General features: G+C 42.0%; 1 protein-coding gene across 1 annotated transcript in view; it reads right to left on the bottom strand.

Moving 5' to 3' along the window:
• Positions 1-15,251: 15,251 nt before the first annotated feature.
• Positions 15,252-24,612, bottom strand: part of Bves (blood vessel epicardial substance) — a 29,474-nt gene continuing 20,113 nt past the window's right edge. The window contains exon 7 of the mRNA XM_042679611.1: positions 15,252-15,435. Within this exon, the coding sequence (XP_042535545.1) occupies positions 15,311-15,435 (125 nt within the window). The 3' untranslated portion in view covers positions 15,252-15,310. The remainder of the gene's footprint in view (positions 15,436-24,612) is intronic.

The following is a 24,612-nucleotide window of genomic DNA, read 5'->3' as shown; positions in this document are numbered from 1 at the left end:
TGCTTGTTAACATATCTCTCTCTCTCTCTCTCTCTCTCTCTCTCTCTCTCTCTCTTTCTCTCTCTCTTTCCTCCTTCTCTCCCCCACCTCCCTCCCCTGTTGCGAAGTCTACCTCATGCAAGTACAGGGAAACAGTATTCTACAGACTGCAGATTACCCAGGATTTTAACTACTGTTGAGTAACTGTGAGTTTTTTAAAAAGACAAATCACTCTAAGCAAATTATATTTCGCAGGGTGTCATGTTTTATGTAATTCAAAAGAGATACTATGTATGTGGATACATGCATGTGTGCATTTGAAGGCTTTTACAGAGGACTGTAAGCATGTATATAAAGAGCTTTTTCTTTATATATGTGTATATGAATATAAGCACATACCCATACATAATTGGAGATCTCTAAGAACTAAAACTCCATGTGAAACATTTAGGATGGCTTCAGAAATAATCCCTGGAGTTTTTCTTTAAATACCAGGTTTTGTATTACATAAAAATAAAAACATGACTGTTAACTTTTGGGTGAACCAAAGGACCTCAGATCTCAGAGCTGCCAATCATATGGTACTAAAGGTTTTTTAAAACATCCAGTTTTCTCCTGGGTCTGGGATTGCCTCTTTTTCTTGATACTTACAGAGTGTTTTTTGTTTGTTTGTTTTTTGGGTTTTTTTTTTTTTTTTTTTTGGTCCTCCTGTTAAAAGGTATTTTAACTCTACATGCCTCGGACTGCCATAAGCTTTTCTGATTCTGGGATACATACCTCTAGAAAAGACAATGAATGTGTAATCTCTGTGCTGATATTTCAGTGTTTTTAATTCTGTGTTATGATTGTAAATTACATGCCTATTAAGAGAAATGAAAGGGAGGGTGATGTATTAATGTAGTGACTTGATAATTTTCAGTGGTATTTTGATAACCATTTCATTATCATCTCTTATGTGTTCTGAGATTTTAAAGGGTTGTGGCAACAGTAGCTTTCCTTGACTAAGTCAGTCTTTTAACCATCACTTAGAGCAGGGAGCCTTCCCTATTACTACTGAAGACCTTGGAGGAAAACTCCAAACATTTGATGGATAATTTTGGTGGCTATTTTATATTCCCCCAGGAGAGTTTTCTAACTTGATTCTAAAACAGTAAAATCAAATTGAATGAAATGCTGAGATTTGTGATGAAAATTAAGTGGATCCTCACAATTGTCCAATAAATGTGATCTGTGAATTTTACTAAAAAGCCTAGTATTTGGTGACACGTAACTAGAATGACAAGCCAGGGCAGAAGTGTCAAAACTTCTCTGCCACTCAAACCACTCCACCCCCCCAGCCACCATCTACAATAATGTCATAGATGTTACCTCAGTACTTAGATTGAAGCCTCCACATGGTGGATATTCCAAGTGAACATTCAGCAGTACTGAGGATAGGGAATGTTTTTCAGATCAGTTTTCAGGTGTAGTAGCAAAGTGATTAGGTTCCATTAGGTTTCCATCATGAAAAAAAATTTTTTTTGGAGTTATCCTGTCTCTAGATATTAAGGGCAAATTTCTAAAATATCTCCAAGAAGGTACCAATTAAATAACTATAAGGATTAATGTTGACTATATATATACACACACACACACATATATATATATATAATTTTATATGAGCCTATTGGTATAAGCTCAGATAATCAAAAGAAGAAACCAACATGACTCAGATGAAACTGCTGAACAGTTCCTGCTCCCTCATGCATCCTGTCAGGGGAGACTGGTAGAGTTGTTGCTGCCTCAGCCAGCCACCGGGAGAAGCCACCCTACACTGGCTTCCTGCTCCTGAGAACTCAACCTGAGTTCCACTATAGTGCTTGTGAGCGTTTCCCCAGTACAAACTGAAATACTAGTGTGCTGGGATGCAAACCTTACCTTTGACGATATTGAATGTGATAGCTGTAGTAAGTATTTCCTTGCCTTATGTGAGGATTTCAAGCTTGCTTAAATTATGTAGACAAATCAAAGTGGCATTGCTTAATTTTAGCATACATGATAAGAAATTTGACAGCAAAAATGAAAAATATGACAGTGTCACTTTGAAAATTCAAACCAAAGTTTCTTGACTTGATTAGAATAGGAAATTATGGACTTGAAAATTGGATATTCCCTGTTTACTAATGAAGTTCAGAGCTGAGATCAGGGGAAAAGAGTGAAACTAGAAAACAGAAACACTTGAACTGCAGACTTTACGGGTGCAATGACATCTTTTTCAGCATCTGGCCAGACTGAACTACTAAGAGCACATACCAAACCTATTTTAGGATTAAAAGTTGGGGTCTATATTTTTATATGAGAATATTGTCACTGTTACATAACATACTCAGGACAAAGAACTTTGCTCAGGGAACATACCATAAAATGTTTCTTTACAGACTAATCTACAGTCCTGCTTGCTCGAAACAAGCCAAATAACTTAGAACTTTATGTAAGTACATGTACTTGATGTTAGTAACTACCTCTCAGTTTGACATAAATCATAATCCTGAATACCACATATCAGTTCTGTTTTTATTTCACATGAAAGTCCTTTAAAGCAGAATTCTTCAACTCCTTATAAATGTGAATATCATTGATGTGAGCACATTGTTCAACGACATGAGTGAAACACTCTGTTTACAGCAAAAGGCTACCTCATAGTTGATACATAGCACACCTTTATGCTGCTCCAGCCTTACACTGTCTGGTAATCCTTGGGTACAGACCTTTTATATCTATATCACACATACCAGTCCACAGCTGCACGTATCTCCCAAACACTTGTGAACAATGAAGCATCTCATTTAGTTAGCGTCGTCTCCAAGCATTTCTTTAAGGCTGTCATGTATTTAAAGAATTACGGGAGCTCTTCAACTTGACCAAAACAGAACACCGAAGCAATCTTGTAAAATAGCCCCCTGTAGTAGAATGTAGGAAGGGGGAGCTGAAAGAGTAAATGTGTGTTTAGTTGTACTTTCCTGGGCAAACAATGTAAAGATGCCAATCTCCTTCATTTACTGGTCTCTGCTGCCCTGCAGCCAAAGCACATTGCAGCATCCCTAGGCAAGTAACTAGCACTGGCTCACCAAGTAAACTAAAAATACAGTGCCATTCATAGCTACTGAGGGGGAGCACCAGTCTGCAGGGGTTACTAATAGTGGGCCAATATGCTTGTGAATTAAGCTGTCTCCACCTCGCACAAATGTAATACCTATAAAAGATGTCCTACCAGTCTCTTAGCCCTGTGAGCCACTCATTTGCTGCATGGCAGATTATAGTGGAAACATAATTATACTTGCATTTCTAGTGTTTGGATGTATTTTTACAATCGAAAGAGTTTTACCTGCTTTTAACTTGGAAGTTTTAGTGTGCAATGTAAAGATTAAGAACCATCATGTTATTAGCATTGGCCCACCTCCAATATGAGATGTTTTCATTGCCCCCTCTTTTTTTTTTTTTTTTTTGTTTTTGTAATTTTGGCTCAGTTTGATTTTGCACCCGTGCAGCCCCAAGTTACTGCTGGTTGTATTTAGTTTGTGAATAGAAGCTCATAAGTATTAATATACTTTGTAACATTCACTGTAAGATGAATTATACAGGACACGAGAAATCTCATTAAGTCTTAAAGTTAATTTAAGTTAATTTATCTGTTTTCTCTGAGAAATGTTTATCATAAAATATATATATTTGTTTCCTTTTTGGTTATAAAATCCAGGAAAGTATGTTCAAGTACAACTGCCCTGACTTTAATTCTAGATGTCTTAATGAGATTTGTGGTTAGGAAAAACCAACTTGTTGAAAGTACCAAGGAGATGTGGTGGTTATGTGATCTGTGTCCTAGTTGTTCAGTTAGAGGGAGAGATTGATAGGATTCATTGTTAAATTTTATGCTTGGAACAAAGCTGCAAAATTATGGTAAAGTATTGTCATGTGATAAAGTATTATAATATTTAATACATCTATGGCTTAACATTTGTGAGAGTTACCAGCTTGACAACAATGGTGTTGACTACCTCTTAAATCACTTACATCTGTCAACCTATGGCACCTACCTACCAAGCTGGCTTTAATTCGTATGTGTTGCTTTTTTGATATTAACAAGTCTAACCGTACTAGAGACCAAAGTGAACCTTGATTTCTGTGTATTTTTAATACAGTGTTTGCTAGCATTTTAAAATTATCCTGTATAGTATTTAGATTACCTCATTGTCTATTTTGACTTAACATTGTTTACGAGTGAAAACTTAAAAGCAAACTCTTAAGCTGTGTTTTTAAAGGACAACAAAGTGGATGTTTGGAATGTCACTTCACTTTTGTTCAGTTGCCTTGATGGACTTTAAGACTGTTTGTTTCTGCAGACATGGGTTTTATATTCTCATCATGTGCCTAATGTCTTATTCTGTTCATTGTGGATGTTTTGAGGCAAAAAGTTACTTCATTAAAAATAAAAACTGTAACATTGGCATTTATGATGGGCTTTGGACATTTTTCATGACTTATGTGATTCGTAAATTTAAAGAAATGGCTAAAAGGCTATTAAAGGAGAATTATAAGCCGGGCGCCAGTGGCTCACACCTGTAATCCTAGCTACTCAGGAGGCTGAGATCTGAGGATCACAGTTCAAAGCCAGCCGGACAAGAAAGTCTGTGAGACTCTTATCTCCGATAAACCACTAGAAAACCTGGTGCTGTGGCTCAAGTGGTAGAGCGCTTGCCTTGAGCTGAAGAGCACAGGGACAGCGCCCAGGCCCACAGTTCAAGCCCACGACTGACAAAAAAAAAAAAAGGAGAATTATAGCAGTGAGCATATTCAATGTCTTTAGCATGTTCTCGAGTAGTGGTGGTTAGCATGGAACTCAGAACAAAGTAAATGAAGAAAGCAAGTCCTTGTCATCTCTGGGAATTGTCCTATAGACCCAGCCAGGAATGTACAAGCTTGCTAGTCAGGACATACTTAGTAGTCAGAAAGAATGGCCTGAAATAAAATTCAAAGCCTTTTGGAGAAGTCATTTTAGAATTTTCTTACAGGGTTTTCCTAATATATGTAAAGAAATGGAAAAGAACAATCACACAGGGGTATACCAGTACTAGATACTTACGTGACTGTGAATTGAACAACTTGTGTAAACTGTGAAGTTCTATAAGCGGGCCTGTTCCATAGTTGAACTTAACTTCCTACTTGATACTTGATGATGATGATGATAATGATGATGTTGATGACGACGACGACGACGGTGACGACGACGACTTTAGGTATTCTACTATGGCTCCTATTTTTTTTATATATATTTTAGAAGCCGGGCGCCGGTGGCTCACGCCTGTAATCCTAGCTACTCAGGAGGCTGAGATTTGAGGATCACGGTTCAAAGCCAGTCCAGGCAAGGAAAGTCTGTGAGACTCATCTCCAGTAAACCACTAGAAAACTGGAAGTGGCGCTGTGGCTCAAGCTGTAGAGCGCTCACCTTAAGCTGAAGAGCTGAGGGATAGTGCCCAAGCCCAGAGTTCAAACCCCATGACCGACCAAAAAAATATATATACTTTTGTGTACATATGTATATATATTATAGTTATATATTAAGCTATATATATATAACTATATATACATAAAAATATATAATATATATAATATGTATAACTAATATATATATTAGTTATATATATATGTGTAAAATATATATATTAGTTGTGGCATAAACAGCAACCAACCGTTTTTACATGTACACTTCCAGGAAATACTATTTCATATGTTTGTACAATAGCAGATGATGTACTTTTCTTAGGATATAAAGAGCTTTCTAACAGCTCTTTTGTTAAAAAAATTGCGCTTTACCTTAGAGTATATGAAACATAGCTTTAAAAAAGAGAAATACATGGGGCTGGGAAGGTGGCTCAGTGGTAGAGTGCTTGCCTTGCATGCATGAGGCCCTGGGTTCGATTCTTTAGCACCCATAAGCAGAAAACGCTGGAAGTGGCGCTGTGGCTCATGTGGTAGAGTGCTAGCCTTGAGCTGAAGAGCTGAGGGACAGTGCCCAGATCCAGAGTTCAGGCCCATGACCAACCAAAAAGAAAAGAAAAGAAATACACAGCATCACCTGAAAATAATCAGTAACATTTTAAAATTAATTTTAAAATGAGGAAAAGCCTTTAAAAGCATTTTTTAAAAAAAAGTTACACACAGTCCTGTTGCCTGTAAATACCTATGAGTATTTTAAATTTTATTTTGGTCAGAATAGATATGTATGCATATGCCTAGACACATGGAGGTGACTTAACTTAGGTCACTTGGTATGTGGTTTGGAGCCTTATACTTTTTCCTCACATCTGTCATTCAGTGTTTGGCATATCTGTAAAGATGGTTAATCAGACACAGGTGGGGACTCGCAGGCTGGATGGCTTAAATGAAGGGAATTCCCAACCAGAAGGGCATTGGTGGCTCACCTCTGTAATCCTAGCTATTTAGGAGACTATATAAGGGGATCAGGATTCAAAGCCAGCCTGGGCAGGAAAGTCCATGAGACTTACCTCCAATTAATTACCAGAAAGCCGGAAATGGTGCTGTAGTCAAGTAGAATGTGAGCCTCAAGCAAAAGCAAGCTCAGGGACAGCATCCAGAGTTCAACCCCCTAGGGCTAGCACAAAAAGGAAAAGAAAAGAAAAAGAGACCGCATCAACAAAAGGTAAGAGCCCAGGATATGAAGTGTGGGTGCCAGACATCAAGAAAGGATCTAGTTGACTGGACAGAGCATGGAAACCCAACATTTGGAAGGCACTGGAGCAGCTAGGAGCTTGGGAGCTGCAAATCTTGGAAAAGGGGACTCTCCTGAGGTCAGCACCTCCTTCAATGACAATGTCTTTGTCAGGAGAGCGTGCTCCTGCCTGGGGTGACACTGGAAGAGAAACTAAACAGGAAGTGGCAGTCTTGCTGAGAGGAACAACAGAAAATTGAAGGACAAACACTGGAGAGGAGGGCTCACGGAAGAGGAAGCCTCCAAAATTGTCATGCAGATTCCTTGTCAAGACTGTAAGTGATTCTTTTTTTGTTTTGTTTTGTTTTGTTTTGGGTCCCGTTTGGGCCTGACCTCTGGCCTGGGCGCTGTCCCTCAGCTCTTCAGCTCAAGGCTAGCACTACCACTTGAGACACAGCGCCACTTCCGGCTTTTTTCTTTTTGCTTATGTGGTGCTGAGGAATCGAACCCAGGGCCTCATGCATGCAAGGCAAGCGCTCTACCACTGAGCCACCTTCCCAGCCCTGTAAGTGATTCTTAAGACTCAGCAGGAAACAGCAATTAAGAGCAGATGCCTAGGGACCAAAAACGTGAGAAGATGCTAATGTTCAGGATGGTCCTGACACTAGATACCCTCTGTCTCACTTTTGCTGCTCTTGGCTGGGAACTCAGGCACTGACGCTTTCCTTTGCTTTATTTATAGATAGTGAATTAGATGGGTCCTGATAAACACGCTAAGATTGTTGTCTATGTATACACCGATTGTAGTCAAGGAATGATAGTCATGCCGAAGTACCAAAGCTCAGGACTTAGGCGAAAGGGTGAAATTTGAGACAGGCCAAACTTAACAAAGCCTAAAACTAAGTTACCAACAGGTACGTTACCTACCTACCACCCAAAAAATCTATAATATTTTCTTTGTAGGTATATTAAAAAAATCTGTTTTTGTTTGTTTGTTTTCTGTTTTGGGCCCGTCCTGAGGCTTGAACTCAGGACCTGAGCACTGTCCCTGAGCTTCTTTTACTCAAGGCTAGCATTCTACCACGTCAGCCACAGCGCCACTTCTGGCTTTTTCTGTTTATGTGGTGCTGAGGAATCGAACCCAGTGCTTCATGCAAAAATCTGTTTTAAAAAATTATTTTAAAGTAGTTGTACAAAGGAGGTGCTATTTAACAAAGCAGTTTATCAATACAGTGCATCTTGATCAGTGTCACCCCCTCAACCCACCTCTTCCCTTACTTTTCTTAATTTTGTGTATATGCAGTGAATTCTTGATTGCATTCTCCCCTCCCCTGCTTCATTCTCTACCCCTCTCCCCTGGTGCCACCCTCCTTTTTTGTAATTACCCATTCCCAGGCTGGCTTTAAATGGCCATCCTCAGATCTCAGACTCCTAAGTAGCTAGGATTACAGGCGTCTCACTTAAAATTTATTTTTGATAGTGCAAATGGGGCAGATAGAAAAAAAATCAGAGTAATTGGAAGGGAAATAGACTGTATAGGATGGGAAAGCCATCGGCACAAGTGAAAGGAAGTGAGTACTGGATGTTTTACTTGTGTGTATATACCTATACAAATGTATATACTTGTACAAATGTACAAAAGTCTGACAAATCAAATATCCATATTCAATAATAGCTTTACTAGTTTCACTGAATCTTTCCTTAGCTTACATTTTATCACCCATCCACCCTTTTTTGGGGGGGAGGTCCCGTTTGTGGGGCCTGAACTTTGGGCTTGGGCGCTATCCCTCAGCTCTTCAGCTCAAGGCTAGCGCTCTACCACTTGAGCCACAGCGCCACTTCCAGCTTTTTTCTTTTTGCTTATGTGGTGCTGAGGAATTGAACCCAGGACCTCAGGCATGCAAGGCAAGCTCTCTACCACCGAGCTACCTTCCCAGCCCAACCCACCCTTTTTTTTAACCCTCAACTTGCCTAATTTATAATGGTCATAGTTTCCGTCATATGCACAAAGCATTTGTGTGTGTGTGTGTGTGTGTGTGTGTGTGTGTGTGTGTGTGTCTGTCTCTCTGCTGGTACTAAAGTTTGAACTCAGGGCCTGATGACTATCCCTTAGCTTTTTTGCTCAAAGTTGGTACTCTACCACTTGAGCCACAGCTCTAATTCTGGTTTTTTAATATTAAAAAATTTATTATTGTGGTGTACAGAGGGGTTACAGTTACATAAGGGGCGATGTCACCCCTTCTCTCGCTCTCTCCCAGTTTTTCCTTCCCATCCCTCACCTACATTGTATAGTTCATTTTCAACATAATTTTCAGTGAGTACCATTGTCGCATTTGTTCACCCTTTGTCCCTCCACTTCTCTCTTTTCATTCTCAAAAGACATATAAACAAACAAAAAAGGAAACAAAAAATGCAAGAAGGAAAAGTCCTCGTTTTCATTTCCTGGAGTTCCTCTCTGTTCCTCTCCTCAATAAAAGAGAATATCTGAGATCCTAATGCCAGGATAAACAATTCTGAGCTTTCATTCTTCAACTGTGCCTTCTCCAGCCTGTTCCTTACCCAAGAGCACATATTTGAAGACATTACACAATGTCTACATACACTACATGTCTAGATGTTTACATTATTTCTATGATTTAAAAAAAGATTTGCGCCGGTCACCGATGGCTCACACCTGTAATCCTAGCTACTCAGGAGGCTGAGATCTGAGGATCGCAGTTCAAAGCCAGCCGGGGCAGGAAAGTCTATGAGACTCTTATCTCCAATAAACCACTAGAAAACCGGAAGTGGTGCTGTGGCTGAAGTGGTAGAGTGCTCGCCTTGAGCTGAAGAGCTGAGGGACAGCGCCCAGGCCCAAAGCCCCACGACTGACCAAAAAACAAAAAAGACTTGCTTTTAACGACCAGATGCCCTGGGTTTTCACATTTTATGAGTAGTGACCATGACATGTATTGCTGCTTAGAACCACCAGAGGGTACTCTTCCCTTGCTCTGAAATAAAAATTTTTCATAGCCTCATAGCTACAATGTGAACGTCAGTATTTCATATAATCAACCTACAAGCCTGCCTCATAAAACTTTTGATTGGAAAAATATAATTCTTAGCTCTTCTTGAGTGCTGTTAGAGAAGGCAGAGGTGGTGTACATCATGCTGACATTGGTAATGATCCTTGTCTAGAGCAAAACCATCTTCTTTGATCATACTTCTCGGCCTTTTAGTAATAAACATCCAAAGTGTAAAAACGTGGGGCTGGAGGCACCATCTTACTAATTAAAATGTTGATTTTGTTTTTCTTCTTGGACAGCTTATAAGAGCTGGCTATGTTCCGATGCTGAGGGGGAATGCTATCTTAAGGTGCCCGGGCCAGTAGGCTAAATAAAGAGAGCCTCTTGAATGCACTGTACCAATTTTGAAGCCTAGAGACTCCTGATGCCCAGATGAATTGCAGGAGAATGTCTGATTTGAACATGTAGCCAGGGGTAAGAATCACCATGCCAGGAAACTCCGCTCTGCAGCCATAGCTTTCTCTTATTCCCTGAGGACAGAGACAGAGGAACCAAGTTGGGCTTTTATTATAAGAACCTGGATGTGGAAGGGTGCACAGGCCAGAAGCAGAGATGATTAGAAAATATTTTTTATTTCATTGAAAAATGATAAGCCCATTCCCTGTTCACATAAAAAAAATTCTCTTAAAACTTTCACAAAACTTTTATTTTCAGGAAATCATTAATAATTTTTTTAAAATGGCATTGTTTTCTGCTTTAGGCCATGTTGGGATTCAAACCCAGGCCTTGAATTGCTTGGCTGCTGCTCTGCCACTTGAGCCACACCTCCAGTTTATCTTTTTGGGGGGTTGTTATTTTGGAGATGGAATCACACAGGCTTTTCTGCCTGGACTGGTTTTAAACTGAGATCCTCTAGTTCTCAGTTTCCTGAGTAGCTGGAATAACAGATGTGAGCCACTAGCACCTAGCTTATTTCTCGCAAACTTGAACAAATCCAGCTTAACCGAAGCCAGAGCTGGTGTCTCATGTCTGCTTTATGTTCAATATTCTGTAATGCTATTTTGATTAATGTATATGAAGAAAATATCATAGTTAATTGGCTATAAGAGCCTCACAGATTTTTCTGCCTGGGCTGACTTTGAAGCACAATCCTCCGATCTCAGCCTCCTGAGTAGCTAGGATTACAGAGATGAACCTGGTGCTGGGCTCATTGAGTGATTTAAAAATTTTTTTTTTCATTGTGAGAAAAACATGTCACAAAAAAGAAGATTATGCATTTGGAAGCTATCACATTCACAGTGCTGTTTTCAGCCTGGAAATCCTTATCTTCTGCTTAGATTCTTCTACTAGGTGTCCAGTTACTTATTCAGCATCTCTCCATTATTGCAAAGGCCTCTCAATTCATCCTAAGGAAGAAACTCCGGCTTTTTAGTCAAAGCTGGACCTTGGCCCTGTCTCTAGCCAGGAAATGAGCAGTGATGCAAGCCAGGAGCCTTGTCCTCTTCGCTGCCACCTATGTGCCCACGAATCCCCAGCCAGGGCCTGCCAGTGTTGCCTCATGGCAAGCTGCAGCCACATCTGACAGGAAACCCACAGACAACTCCCAAGAGCTCTTGAGATGAACACCACAGCTGAACTCAGGAAGTTGCCCCACAGCTGCTCAATAGGAAGTGGACGGCTGGGAATCTAGACATCAGCCCTTGGTGACATGGCTCTAAGAGCCACAAAATCCATTCCTTTTATGGTAACATAAGATTCCTTCATATTGGGGTCGAGCCACAAAGTGAGCTGACAGATCTGTGGTATGATACCTTGGAAGGATGATGGAAAAGCAGACTGTCCCCCTCCTCTGCCCCAGAAGAGATCCAAGGTAGGTTCTCTGACTCCTTCAGGTGACTCCTCATTGTGCAAGGCCTGATCAATGAGAAGGGAATGTTGGGAATGGTGAATGAAAGGCTGCACTTCACAATCCTCATGGGGGAGCTCTGCAGTCTTCTTCCACGGTGGTGCTGTCCCCACAGTCCTCTTCTTCCCTCTTCAGAGGCGGCCAGGCCAGAGGCACAGAGCTTCAGAAATTCATCCAACCAAGAGCAACCCTGCTGCTGTATGTTTAGACTAAACCAGAGCAATTCTCATTATAACCAAACAACAAAAATCAAACCACCCAAGTCACCCACATGTAAAAGGAGTGAAATAAACACACATTTTTCTAAGTAAGAAATTTATTTGATCAAACAGTAATATATGAAGGTTCTTTAAGCTGTAGGGCTCTAATCACACATGATTTATCTTTATTAGAAAGTAAAGCTTATCAATGTAAATGGCACTTAAAAATAGCTTCCTAAAATGTAGGTATAAAGCACTCGTGAAATCCTTGGGAGTTTTTAAAACTAGGTTGCAAATACAACAGAAAAAGCAGGTTTCTTAAACTGATGACACTGAGATCATGTCAGAGTGTTGGTGGTTCTGTGATGGACAAAACATGGCAACGTCAGTGAGAGTGTGGCCTGCGAAGCACAGAACCATAGTGAGATGGCCAGCCTGGCGCTCCGCATAGTGTCCTATCCAACCCTGGGGTCAGGTGGGAATGCTAATACCTCTGCTTGGCCACAGTTAGAAAGGAGGTTGGCAAACCAGTGTTGGAAAAGGGGAGAGGAAGAGAAACTGAAGCATGACAGGGTCAAACAAATGACTGATGAAATGGATTCATTTTGAACAATGAGAATCCTTGGAAGCTGCACCCTGGGGACCATAGGAAGACACAGAGCCCAAAGGTAGGGACTGACCTGTCTGCCATGGGCTGCCAGGTGCACTGGAGAGCAGGCAGTGTGTAGGTTACATTTGCCAGCATCTAACTGAATTGGTTTGGAAAACCACAGTGAGACCTAAGAAGCAAACATGGGTAGCTCCATTCATAGAGCTAGCAAAGCTTCAGACACATGTAAAGGGGAGGCAGGTAGCAAAGTGGCATCTGAAGACACACACTGAGCAGCAGAGCCCCAAAAGGTCCAATGCTCCCTATCACTGTATCACTATTTGGTGATAGGGAACAAAGAAAAGCCAAAGGTGGCAACTAAAAAAATAATGATAGAGCACCCATTATTACTAACTTAAGATAAGCATCACTGAGGATTTATATCTGTGCTATTGGCCTTATAAATATAGGTATTACAAAAGTTTGCAAAATATTTGAAATGACACATTCTGGCATAAATACTTCATTTCAGATTCAAACAAATGACTTGATGTTGCATGTAAAATCATAGATTGGGAGACTATATAGAGAACAATTTTTATAGATCATTTTCTAAATTTTGATCATGAATGAATGAATGCCAAGGAAACACTGGAAGTATCTTACTGCAGACATGGGCAGCAAGCGTGTTTTTATCTGGTGTTTTTTTTTTTTTTTTTTTTTTACACCGAACAACGATACACTTGTTCATCTGGTTGAACGAATTTAAAGTCATCCAGGAGCCCTTACACTTAAAACCGTTTTCTGTTTTCTTATCTGCTACTTCACAGTCCAGTCTACGTGGGTGGGAGGGCTCTTCAGCGGCTGTGGCTCCTTTTTTCTGAGGCTCATTGTGTTCCCTAGGGGGCATGCCTTTAAACACTGGCTTATGTTTCTCATTCAGGGAAAATGGCTTTTTAAAGATTCCTAATCTTGAGATTCTAATCTCCATTATCAGTGACACCATACACATACATTTCAATAAAAACCCACATTTCAGTAACAGCAGAAAATGATTTTATATCACCTACTTTTAGCTGTGTAAACTAACAGAGCTCTCAACCCTACTCCAAGGACCCCCAGTCTCCCCGCCTCCCCCTACCACCACAAAGCTATGCCAATATTATCACATCATCCCAGGCATGGTTTCCGTACATAGAAGGCTAGTTCCACCTCAGAGACCATGGCAATCTTCAAGTCAATGCTGTCATTCACATTGCTTCTTTTCTCTGAAAGAAACTCCTAGCTAAGCACATGTAAAAGCCTGTTACATCAATAAAGTAGAATCATTGGCCTTTCTAATCGGAAAAGGAGCCAATATTTGACAGAGGTGGAGGAAGGTGGTCTCAGTTGTGTGTAAATGTCCTCAAGGAGACCTAGTGTACAAACTGAACTCAAGTGAAAAGTGAAGCTGGCTTCCGGGAAGAGGGCTAGGTGGGCCTAGACTAGCTTGTTTCTCTTTTCTAGCAGAGAAGTTACCTCATGTTCAGAAATGCTTCACCAGAACATGCCTTCACTGGGAACTTTTCTTAGCTATTGCACATGGCAGGGGACTTGTTAAGCTGCTTCCGGGGGATGAAACAAAATAAACATGATGGATTGAGTTGCCTAGCCAGTCAATGCCTCCTCAATGCAGTGCCACAGCCACCAATCAGCCTGATGGAAGCCAAGCTGCTCTCTCATTCTCCAGCCAAATACCACCGGGCCCTAAAACATGACCAGTACAAATGAGTGATCTGCCATCGAGGCCTTCATAGAAACACTTCGACTGAGTCTCCATGGCTCAGCCTGTGGTGTACTCTTCTTGATGTCTGTGTCCACATCCACAGTTGTGGCACACTGACTATTACTATGATGATGATGATGATGATTAGAGATAGGTTTTCATTGTGTAGCCAAGGCTAGCCTTGAACTCAAGATTTCCCTTCCTCTGTCTCTCAAGTGCTGGGCTTACTAACTTGCACCGTCACTCTTAGCTTGTCACACTCTTTAGAGATTTCTGTGCCTGTGAAGGAACCATGTGGGACTCCAGAAATGGATCAAAGGATGACCTTGATCTTTAGTTAGCTCATCTTGTAGCACGGCTGTCAACTCTCCTCCAGCCCAGTCCTCAGCTTCCCATGACTGAGCATGTGGGGCAAAATGGCTCCAAATCACAAAGAAGTTGAGTTTAGCCAAAAAAAAAAAAAAAGTTGGCACTAAGCTGAGAAATACTGCTATTTGTTATCATTCCTGCTTCAGGTTTCACATTCAATGATAAATGGCCTGCCATACGGGTAATGTGAGTGCACTGAGAAGATGCTCATTATTGACACATTGCTCATGTAACTAAAAGGACCTAATAGAAGTCACCTCCTGACCTGAGAAGTAAAAGAAGCCAGTCAAAATTACACCATTTGCTACATTTTCCCCTTAAAAAGTTTACAGAACAAAGCACAAGACTGCCTGATTCTTAATATTATTACTTCAAGCTCAATTTTATCTTACACTGTTTGTTAAAATGACCAAGTGGACAACTCATTTTAAATTGCCATGTGAGAGGGAAAAAAAAATCTGTGAGGAAAACGAGCCACAATTTGGAGAAAAAGCGAGAGAGGCTATGCATTGATAGAGCCCTAAAATTAAGTTAAAACAATATACTGTCACTAGAAAATACTGTGAGGATATATATCTTAAAATAGAATGAGTTTTAGTCAGAAGGCTCAATTTAACTTATAAAGCTGGACAAAAAGAAGGATGAGTGAAATAACCATCTACCTCTGACCTTCTTCCTTGCCTGCCCTAAATTCTGCTGGCCTGAATGCACTGAAGTAGAATAACGAAACAGGGCTGGTATTTCTCAGGATCTCTTCAGGATAACTTCCAGCTTGATAGCTTCAATTCTGATCAAGGCAACTGATGGGCTTGAAGCGTCTTTAGAGACACTGGTTCAAATACCTCATCATCGTCTTCCACCCCTTCTTCAATGGGCTTCATCTTGGCAGAAGCTCGCTGGTGTGGGGAGGACAAGGCTGCAAAAACACACAGAAAAGAAAACTGCTGCATGATCAACCTGCTGAATATTGGTGTGATACGGGAACTATTCATCCCAATGAGAAAATAAAACCCTGGGCCTGTATAGTTAGGCTCTTGAAAGTTGATTTAATTGTCAGTTTCCACAAAGAAGCCAAATCTGTGGCACTTAACCCAATCTTGAATACCAGCCACAGTCTGAGTTAATGTAGGAGGGAGGGAGAGAGGAAGGAAGAGAGAGAGAGAGAGAGAGAGACTATCCAGTCATCCAGGAAGGAAGTGCCAGATGGAGGAACTACAACCCCCATAACAGCAGGGGAAAGAACATCTACAGGGCCCTTGGAGATGCCATTTACCAAAAGAACTTGGAAATTCAGTCAGGCACTCATTCATGCTGCAGAGCATCTACTGTATAGCAAACACTATGCTTGATGAGGAAGAGACTGCCTGAAAGTCAGAAGTTGCTATAAATAGATCTCTCAAGGTACCTAATGAGCCGTTCACATGAATACGAGAGCCCCCTGCACAGCACTAGTCCCTTCCACACCAGAATCCACCTGTGAGTGTGTCTGTCTGCTCCACCCTCACCTGCATCTGGCTGCATACTTCCTGTCCAAACACAAAGTGAGTGGCATTGCGTCAGTCAGAAAATGATCAACTCTGGCTGCATAGGAGGTAGATGGCAAGGGGACAATGAATCAAGCCTATATTAACTCTATGTACTTGGTGACAGGGAAAGCAAGCATAAGAATCCTACATAGGGGGCTGGGAAGGTGGCTCACTGGTAGAGCGCTTGCCTTGCATGCCTGAGGCCCTGGGTTCGATTCCTCAGCACCACATAAGCAAAAAGAAAAAAAGCCGGAAGTGGCGCTGTGGCTCAAGTGGTAGAGTGCTAGCCTTGAGCTGAAGAGCTGAGGGACAGCACCCAGGCCCAGAGTTCTGGCCCCACGACCAGATTCCCCCCCCCCCCAAAAAAAAGAATCCTACATAGGAAGCAGATGGCTACATGGCTACAAGATGATGGTGGAAATTTGTCAAGATCGGCTCTCATTTGCTGGCAAGAATCAGCAGCAGACCACTGTCATCTGTGAGGAGGAGCCAGGGCCACCTGTATGTCACAGGCAGCAGTGCTGGAGAAGGGCTCTAACAGTGGTGAGGACAAGACAATCCCAACTCAGTCCCTTCTCTGCCCAGGAATGAGTGAGGAAGAGGAATATCCATACTGCTGAAGACCAGAGGCTCGAGGAGCATTTCCAGGGTTCAGCTCTCTGCTCTGTTGTTTCCTATCTGTGAGACTGTGGGCAGTGACTTCACTTACGTGGCCTCCATTTCCTTACTGGTGAAGACGGAATAGCAAAAATCTACCTACCAAACCGGGACCCAGTGGCTCAGACCTGTAGTCCTAGCTACTCAGGAGGCTGAGCTCTGAGAATCCCAGTTCAAAGCCAGCCAGGGAAGGAAAGTCCATGAGACTCTTATCTCCAATTAATCTCAGAAAAAGTAGAGGTGTAGCAAATGGTAGAGTGCTAGCTCAGGGACAGCTCCCAGGCCCAGGGTCCAGGCCCTAGGCTCTGAAAACAAAACAAAACTCATCTACCCACCTCAGTTGCTTATTCTGAGGCTTAAATGACTTAATAGTTACATAGGTTTTAGGGCATGCTGGAATAATAACTTCATAAATGTTTTTAAGAATCCAACATGAATATGGCTTGGGGAGGGCAAGGTTCTAAATAATGAGAAAGAGCTGTCAGAATTCATCACTATCCATAGTACTAGTTGATTCAGGAAGTGGGACTTGTTCTGATACAGTACAAATGGGGATTTGTGCTCTGGATCTGAGCTGTCCTGTGTGCTGTAAAACTGTCCTCAATACTTTACAACTTTGGTGGGGGGGGGAGGAAGGGGGGGGGGAGGATACGAAGGGACAGGAAGGGGAAACAAAGCAGGAGGCTACAATGCTTGATAAGAAATGTGCTCATTATCTTACCCACGTAATTGTAACCCCTCTGAACAGTATTTTCACAATAAAAATATATTAAAAAAAACTGTCCTCAATACCACAGCTTCCTTCGCATTTCTAGACTCCAGTTATGATTGGACCTCATAAAATATTAACTCAGGCAGAGTATCTGTGATCAGACAAATCCCTTAGGACAAACAGGATGGCATGTCTAGGAGCATTAAGCCAAATCAATTATATATAGCATTTACTCATATCAGTATAATACACAGAACAGGAATATACCCTGCCTATTTTGGATGAGGGTAGGGACTAATGGATTTGCAGTTTTTATACCTATCTGTCAAACAGGGGTGAAAGGCCCTGATCACTCATTGGAACCCAGATGGCCTCTTACTCCTTCAACTATCTTGTCTATTTCTGCATTATTTTTTGTCAGTCATGGGGCTTGATCTCTGGACCTGGGTGCTGTCCCTCAGCTCTTCAGCTCAAGGCTAGCACTCTACCACTTGAGCCACAGCACCACTTCTGGCCTTTTCTGTTTATGTGGTACTGAAGAATCAAACCTGGGCCTCATGCATGTGAGGCAAGCACTCTACCACTGAGCCACCTTCCCAGACCCTATTTCTGCATTTTTTTAAGAATGAAAATAGGCAACTTTCAGTTGTATGTTCAACAAACTGGATAGTCAGGCAAAAAAATGTTCCACTTGTCTGTGAGGGAGTTTATTCAGTTCCTACAATATGGCCTGTGGAGCTGGGGGGGGGGCGGGGAAGAACAAGTGTGCTTACCATGTAACATGAAAAGTATAAGAAGTACTCATAGCCCTTCAGGGAACATCCAGGGCTCTCCCAAGGCACAGCTCCCTCCCCTTCTGGCTAAGCCCACCCACACCCCCTCTTCCCCCCAAACCTACTGCTCTCCACACCCAACCCAGCCTTTGCCTCACTATCGCTTTGTTCTCCATCCCTACCTACCAAATTCCTATCTGTTCCTCAAGGTGGGGATCTTCATGCGCAATCGTTCCTCATCACCTCAATTCTACATCACACTGGGGTCACAGTACTTGCACTTCTCCCCTACTGGAAACAAGGCTGTGAGCAGGACCTCTTTCATCCTGCAGTGCTTCAGAACTTACACACACACACACACACACACACACACACACACACACACACACGCACACACGCACACACACACACACAACCTTTGTAATTACTTAAATGCATGGTGATCAGGAAAGATCCATCCTTTGACCACCACATGAGGAATGTCAGAAGCTGATATTGAATGTGTGGGAAACAAACACAAGCACCACCTTTAATCCAGGACAGGTCAATCCCATGCATAAGGGTGGTGCTCCATTGGCCTTCCTCTGGAGCAGGCAGATCTCAGGGCCATTTGGAAGAAAGACTGTTATCACTCTCTTCTGCATCATCCCTATCAGGCCAGGATTTGAAGCCTAGAAACAGTTTGTGACAGACATTGTCTGTCAATGTCCAGTGGGAGAGAGGGGAGGGGGAGGCAGGGTCAGGAAATGGGCTGCATGCTTTCCCTTACTGCTGTTGAAGGAAATGACTTCTATGTAATTGGCAGGTTAGATGCTGCTTATTGAATGCCCAAGAGCTCTCTCTCCTCCCAGGGAACATCAATAAGGCTATTTAATAGTAAATTACCTTTGAAAACCTTTTTGGCCTAGCAGTGAAGAGTCAGTGAACAGCTACTGGGCTAGCTGCTAGGATCAATGCTGGGGGAAATAAAAATGGATCTGATCTGGTTTCTAACTCAATCTCACTTCTCAGGAATTCAAAATGCTTCCCAGAGAAATTCATTCTCACCATGTCCATGCCAATATTTCTACTTTATACTCACAGGCTAAAGGACAACCGGAGAGAGATGTTGTCATTCCTCACCAGGGAACGAGCTAGGCAGACAGAAATCCTGGAAGGGATAAGCCCAGTGATCCTAATAGTCCGGCAAGATTTACCTTTTGTACAAAAGACTGAGTCTCAGGCTTGTGGCTAGAGTGGAGTCTACAAGTTTCACAGGTCCCAGTGCTCACCACCACACTCCTCGTTGCTCCTCCTCCACCATGGCGGCACACAGCAGAGGTGAGGACAGGCCTGGCACCACATCCAGAAGCTGTACGGTACCTCCTGGCTCCCTGGCCCCTTGCTAGACATCAAAGCCACAGAGAGGAGCCGCTCCTGTCACACTTGAGTGTCACACTGCCTCTTATGATGTGTTCACTGTCAGAAACAGGACAGGATCATAGTCCAGCCCAGGAACCTAGAACTGTCAGGTCCAACAAAGAAACTGGCTTTAAGGAGCAATGAATTCATCTGACTCCTCCAACCAACCAGACCTCTTCATTTCCAGAGGGAAACGCTCAGAGCTCGTCAGGATAGAGCTGGAAATTATTTCTTTGGGCCCTAATAAATTCAAAACCAATTTGGAGTCTGAACCAAAACAAAATGAAGGACTATCATATTTCAAGGAAACTATCTTACACTTCCCAAGTTGAGCATTAATTTATTCTTTCTACAAGTCTGCCTGGATCTTACTCATTTTATGTACTGAAACATCACTAGAAATTTACCCAGAAGGCCCAGGTACTTAATGTAGATGTGGAAGCGGAAGAGGAAGCAATAGAGCTTAACTTTAGTTAACTGAGTCCTTCAAGGACACTGCATGAGGTCATGGCATCTGTGTAATGCTTTACCTTTCATTGACCACAGATTCTAGGGAAATTCCAAGTAATTCCATATCTATAACATTTCCAGCAACATAATCTTTCTTTTTATGACCACCATTTTGACAGGAGACAAAGCAGTAACTACATCATGTGGTATGTACCATGATCAGGAAGACATCATAATAGTAACTTTTTATTAGGAGTTATAACCACCTTTAACATGCTGAGTTCTGGCTACCAATATGCACACACTATTGAACAATATGAAATGGTCTCAGACCAAAAGGTACTGGGAACTGACCAGGTGTGAAATTGTTAAGCAGTTACGTCAAGAATCACTGGTGACTGAGAGCTATTTCATTGTACACCTGTGGTTTATAAAAAGTCCTAAGGGAATAGGATCTGCACATCCATCTGTATAGATACAGTACACAGAGAAAGTACAGCCAGCAGAACAGCACTTAACCCCGAACATATGTCACATTCTTAGTCTGCTTAGGAAGAGGTGGAACTATAGCACCAGGCTGAACTTCTGAGGGACAAAAAGAAATTCTCAGACTCAAAAAACAGCCTTTGAACAAGAAGACTGAGACTTGGGCAGTAAGATCCCTAAGCCAAACAGCAACACCTCTGCTTGTAACAGTGCTGGGAAAGACAGAACTGTGAGCCCTGCAATGGGACTGGGAGAAGTCCGCATGGCCTCTCATCAGACCGGCGCAGACAGTGCTAGCGCTGGCTCCTACAGAGGAGGACCCAGGTCCCTCTGTTTGACCTTGAGGATCCTTGCAGTGCCAGCTAGATCCAGAGCCCCAAGGAGACCAGGCTTAGGTCCCCAGTAGACTCTGAAGTCTGGTGTTAAAGAGCCATACAAGACTTTTTTTTATACATGAACCAGAAAGATCAAATGTGACTATCCATCACTATTTTGTTGTAGAGAGGAGGGGAAAGATGCTTCCTGTATGAGAATTCTGACCCTATTAAGCTTATTCCTGTTTCTCTATGCTTCTAATTACATGGGACCTGAGTGCCTCTCCTAGGAAGTAAAAGAAAACAGATGTGTTGGTTTTTCTTAAATCCAAAGTGAAGGTCATACCTGCTTCAAGGATGAGTAAGCGACAACTTGAATTGCAAGTAAGTAAATCCGCATGATGTAAAGTTTGTCATGGGACCTCTCTCTTGGCTTAACACACTGAGAAAACTGCAATACTTCTGTAATCTAACTCATAGGAAGTTCTAAGATTTTCTTTCCATCTCTCTTGTTAACTTTAATGACATTTTCTTCTTTCCTTTCGAAGTGTTATTATTTTTATATATTTAACCATCTGGCCAATTGCTTTAGCAAGTAATTAAAAAACTACAAGGGATTAGAATTTTAATTTGATGAATGGGGTTAGGGAAGAATTTAATGGCTTCTTTGCTAAAAGGAATTATCATTCTTGCCTTTGCCTAATTGTAATTTTCTTCTTTTTTCAAGTACTAGAAACCCAGAGCCTTGTATATGGTAGTGCAAGTGTTTCATTACTGAACTACATCACCAGCTCTGTAAGATTTCCTTTTTTAATTGAAGAAACTGAGTTTGAAATGAACCAGTCTTTCCTTTCTTTCTTCTTTCCTTCTTTTAATATTATTTTAAGACAGGATCTCAATGTATACCACTAGCTGGCTGTTTCCGTATTGCTGTAGTTACAGATGTATGCCCAGCTTGAATTGAAACTTTCAAAGCAAGAATGCTAAAAATTGTTTTGGCCTTTGCACCTAGTTTTCCATCAAATGGACTGAGCACCAGCAATGAGGAACTCCAGCCAGCAAAGTATACAAAACTAGGGTGGAAGTAAGGTTGGTATAAATAATTGCTTCCCAGGAAGAGGTTTTTCTGCAGAACACTACATCATTCTCAGATCGTTTTCTCATGGGGTGCCTTACAGCACCCCATGAGAGTAGGTAAGGAACAGCAGAAGTCCTGCAGCCACTCTTCTGTCTATAAAGAGAACCAGGAGGAGAGAGGAGGCAGGCTCCAAGATGGCAGTCTGACAACACACTCGAACATGGTCAGGGTGTGTCAGCTGTAATGGGTGAGCTTGAATTTTCCCAAATTATTTTATGCTCACACAGATGTGGATCACTGTAGCAGAACAGGAAAACAAAGTAAGGACTCACAATACATTCAATACTTCTTTGTTTCAAGGCTAGTCAAATGCCTGAGGTTGAATCTCCCTAAGCTTCAAGTACTAGAAACCCAGAGCCTTGTATGTGGTACAGATACAAGGGGGACATTGCTTTTCCCTAGTCTGTTTGGTGGATCCAAGAACAGCTCCTGGGCTCTTCTGCTATACACCGGCTACCCGATCACACCTCCTTTCTATATTTCTGTACAACTTATGCAACGTTTGCTGTTTTCAAGTCTGCAGATGTCCACTGTGGAATGAAATACAAATTGAACTAAGCAGATTATTTCATAAAAACTACCTATGTGGTAACATTGTGTATCTTTCTAGGTAAATAAACACATAAGAGATCTGAGAGAAAATCCTTGTGTCAGACATGCTGCCAGTATTTACAGAGTAGAATACTAACCAGATAGCCAATTTAAGCATCTTTGTACAAATAGGCCACAAGGAATTGTCCAGAGGACCTCCCTTACATTAAACATACATACAGAAACATTTCTATTTCTCTAAATATTTCATAGTATCTTTAACAAACATCATAGATTAAATTATTTCATGAACTCTAAGCATGGTTTGGACTATTGAACTCTATCCATGATGAATTCCAATTGACTACATTGCCTATGTTGTTTCATGTTTGGGAGAAACAAAAACAAACCCAAACAGGTTACTTAACCCCAATTAACTAACCTCCTGCAACTTTCAAGGAAATGTAATTTGCTTTGCTGTTGCCACGGCAACGCCTTGCTGGGCAACACTTATTAGTGATTAGAACTGTCAAGTAAATCCATCTGTGTGAGTGTGTGTATGTGGGTGAGAGACAGAGAGACAGAGACAGTGGGACAGACAGACATCACATAGATGGGCTAAAACCTTGTAAGGAAAGAAGCAATCTTAAGTGTGTGTGATGGCGTTAATCCTTCACACACATCTTGGCCATCTTGTCTCCTCTCTTCCTCTCTCACAATCACACGTGAAACACATGAAGGCCGGGAGCAAACCAAGGGGAGTGAAGAGTTCATGGAGTCTGAGCTATTAAATAAAGGACTGAATTTTCCTCCAGCGATTTCATTGCCTTTTCTTTTTCCTTTTTCTCCCCCTTTTTTTCCCTTTAAGTGACAGTTGGAATGGAACACTGAGTGTGTGTGGCAGAGAGTACAGAGATCTGCTGAGGAGCTGGCACTGTGACATGTGTAAAAATAGAGCCAAGTATAAGAAGTGGGAGTGGCCGTCATTCCATTGAAGCAGTTCACTTGAAGTTTCCCTTCACCTTTCCATGAACTGCGTTTCTGTTTATCTGCACTTCTGCTGTGTAATGTGGTGCAGTAGCCTGTGCCTTATTTTCTGTACTGTCTGTCCTTGTCCTTCACTGGAGTCCTAGCCCAAGCAGCAGCTGAGCAGAGGCACAAGCATACTGCGCAGTATCACCTGCATGGGATGCACTCAGGATTCCAGAGCCCAGGAATTCTACAGCCAATCAGTGTATTCACAGGCCAACCATATGGGCACCAACTGGGACCTGCTACCAGGTGAACTTCTAAGCCCCACTCCATACCTGCTGTGTCACATGATCTTTAACAAGATTCCAGGTGATTCTCATGTATATTTAATTAGCAATATTCTATAGGACAAAACAATGAAAACAAAATGTAGAAACACCCCAGCCTCCCCCCCCCCCCCCCCCACACACAGGAGAAACTCCTACATTAAAACAGACTTTGGGAACATATCCACTGCATGCCTTGCATGTGCTGCTGGAAAAATAGCAGATGCTCTGACTAGCTCCCAGAGTTGTCAAGATCAAACACAGGATGGGCGTGGAAATGACCTGTAACTCATAAAGCACCAGTCAAATGTTATCTGAACCTTTTTTTTTTTCTTTTTAAAACACAAGAGCAATTTTGAACTGAGTCATAAAAGAACTGTCACTTCCTTGTTCCTAAAAGCCATGTAGCTGTTTTTCAGGAGTCAGGGGCAGTAGGCCCCATCCTACAATCACCTGACCGCTTAGTGGAACCAGAACTTACCCAGGAGGACCAAAACCAGAGCCTCACAGATCTAGATTAGAAGCCAAGAGGCTAGCAACAGATCCTACACTTTTCCTGCTCCAGCCTACAGCATGTGGACTGTCCTACCACAGTGACAAGCCACCAGCTCTCTACTTCCCCTTATCCTGGCTGTTTCCATTGTTTCAGTAGAAGGTTAAATGGGAGACAGACTTGAGCTTGTCTCCTGTCTCCTTGCCAGTTGACTTGCAATACATCAACCTCCAAGTCTCTGTTACTGTCTCTGCCTGTCTATCTGTGTCTATGTCTCTGTCTCCGTCACTGTCTCTCTCAAAAACTCAGCATCA

Source organism: Dipodomys spectabilis, unplaced genomic scaffold, assembly GCF_019054845.1.
Source record: "Dipodomys spectabilis isolate Male_0828 unplaced genomic scaffold, ASM1905484v1 ptg000053l, whole genome shotgun sequence".
NCBI classification, from domain to species: Eukaryota; Metazoa; Chordata; class Mammalia; order Rodentia; family Heteromyidae; genus Dipodomys; species Dipodomys spectabilis.
The sequence above is the reverse complement of the archived record's forward strand: the minus strand, read 5'-3'. Positions and strand labels throughout refer to the sequence as shown.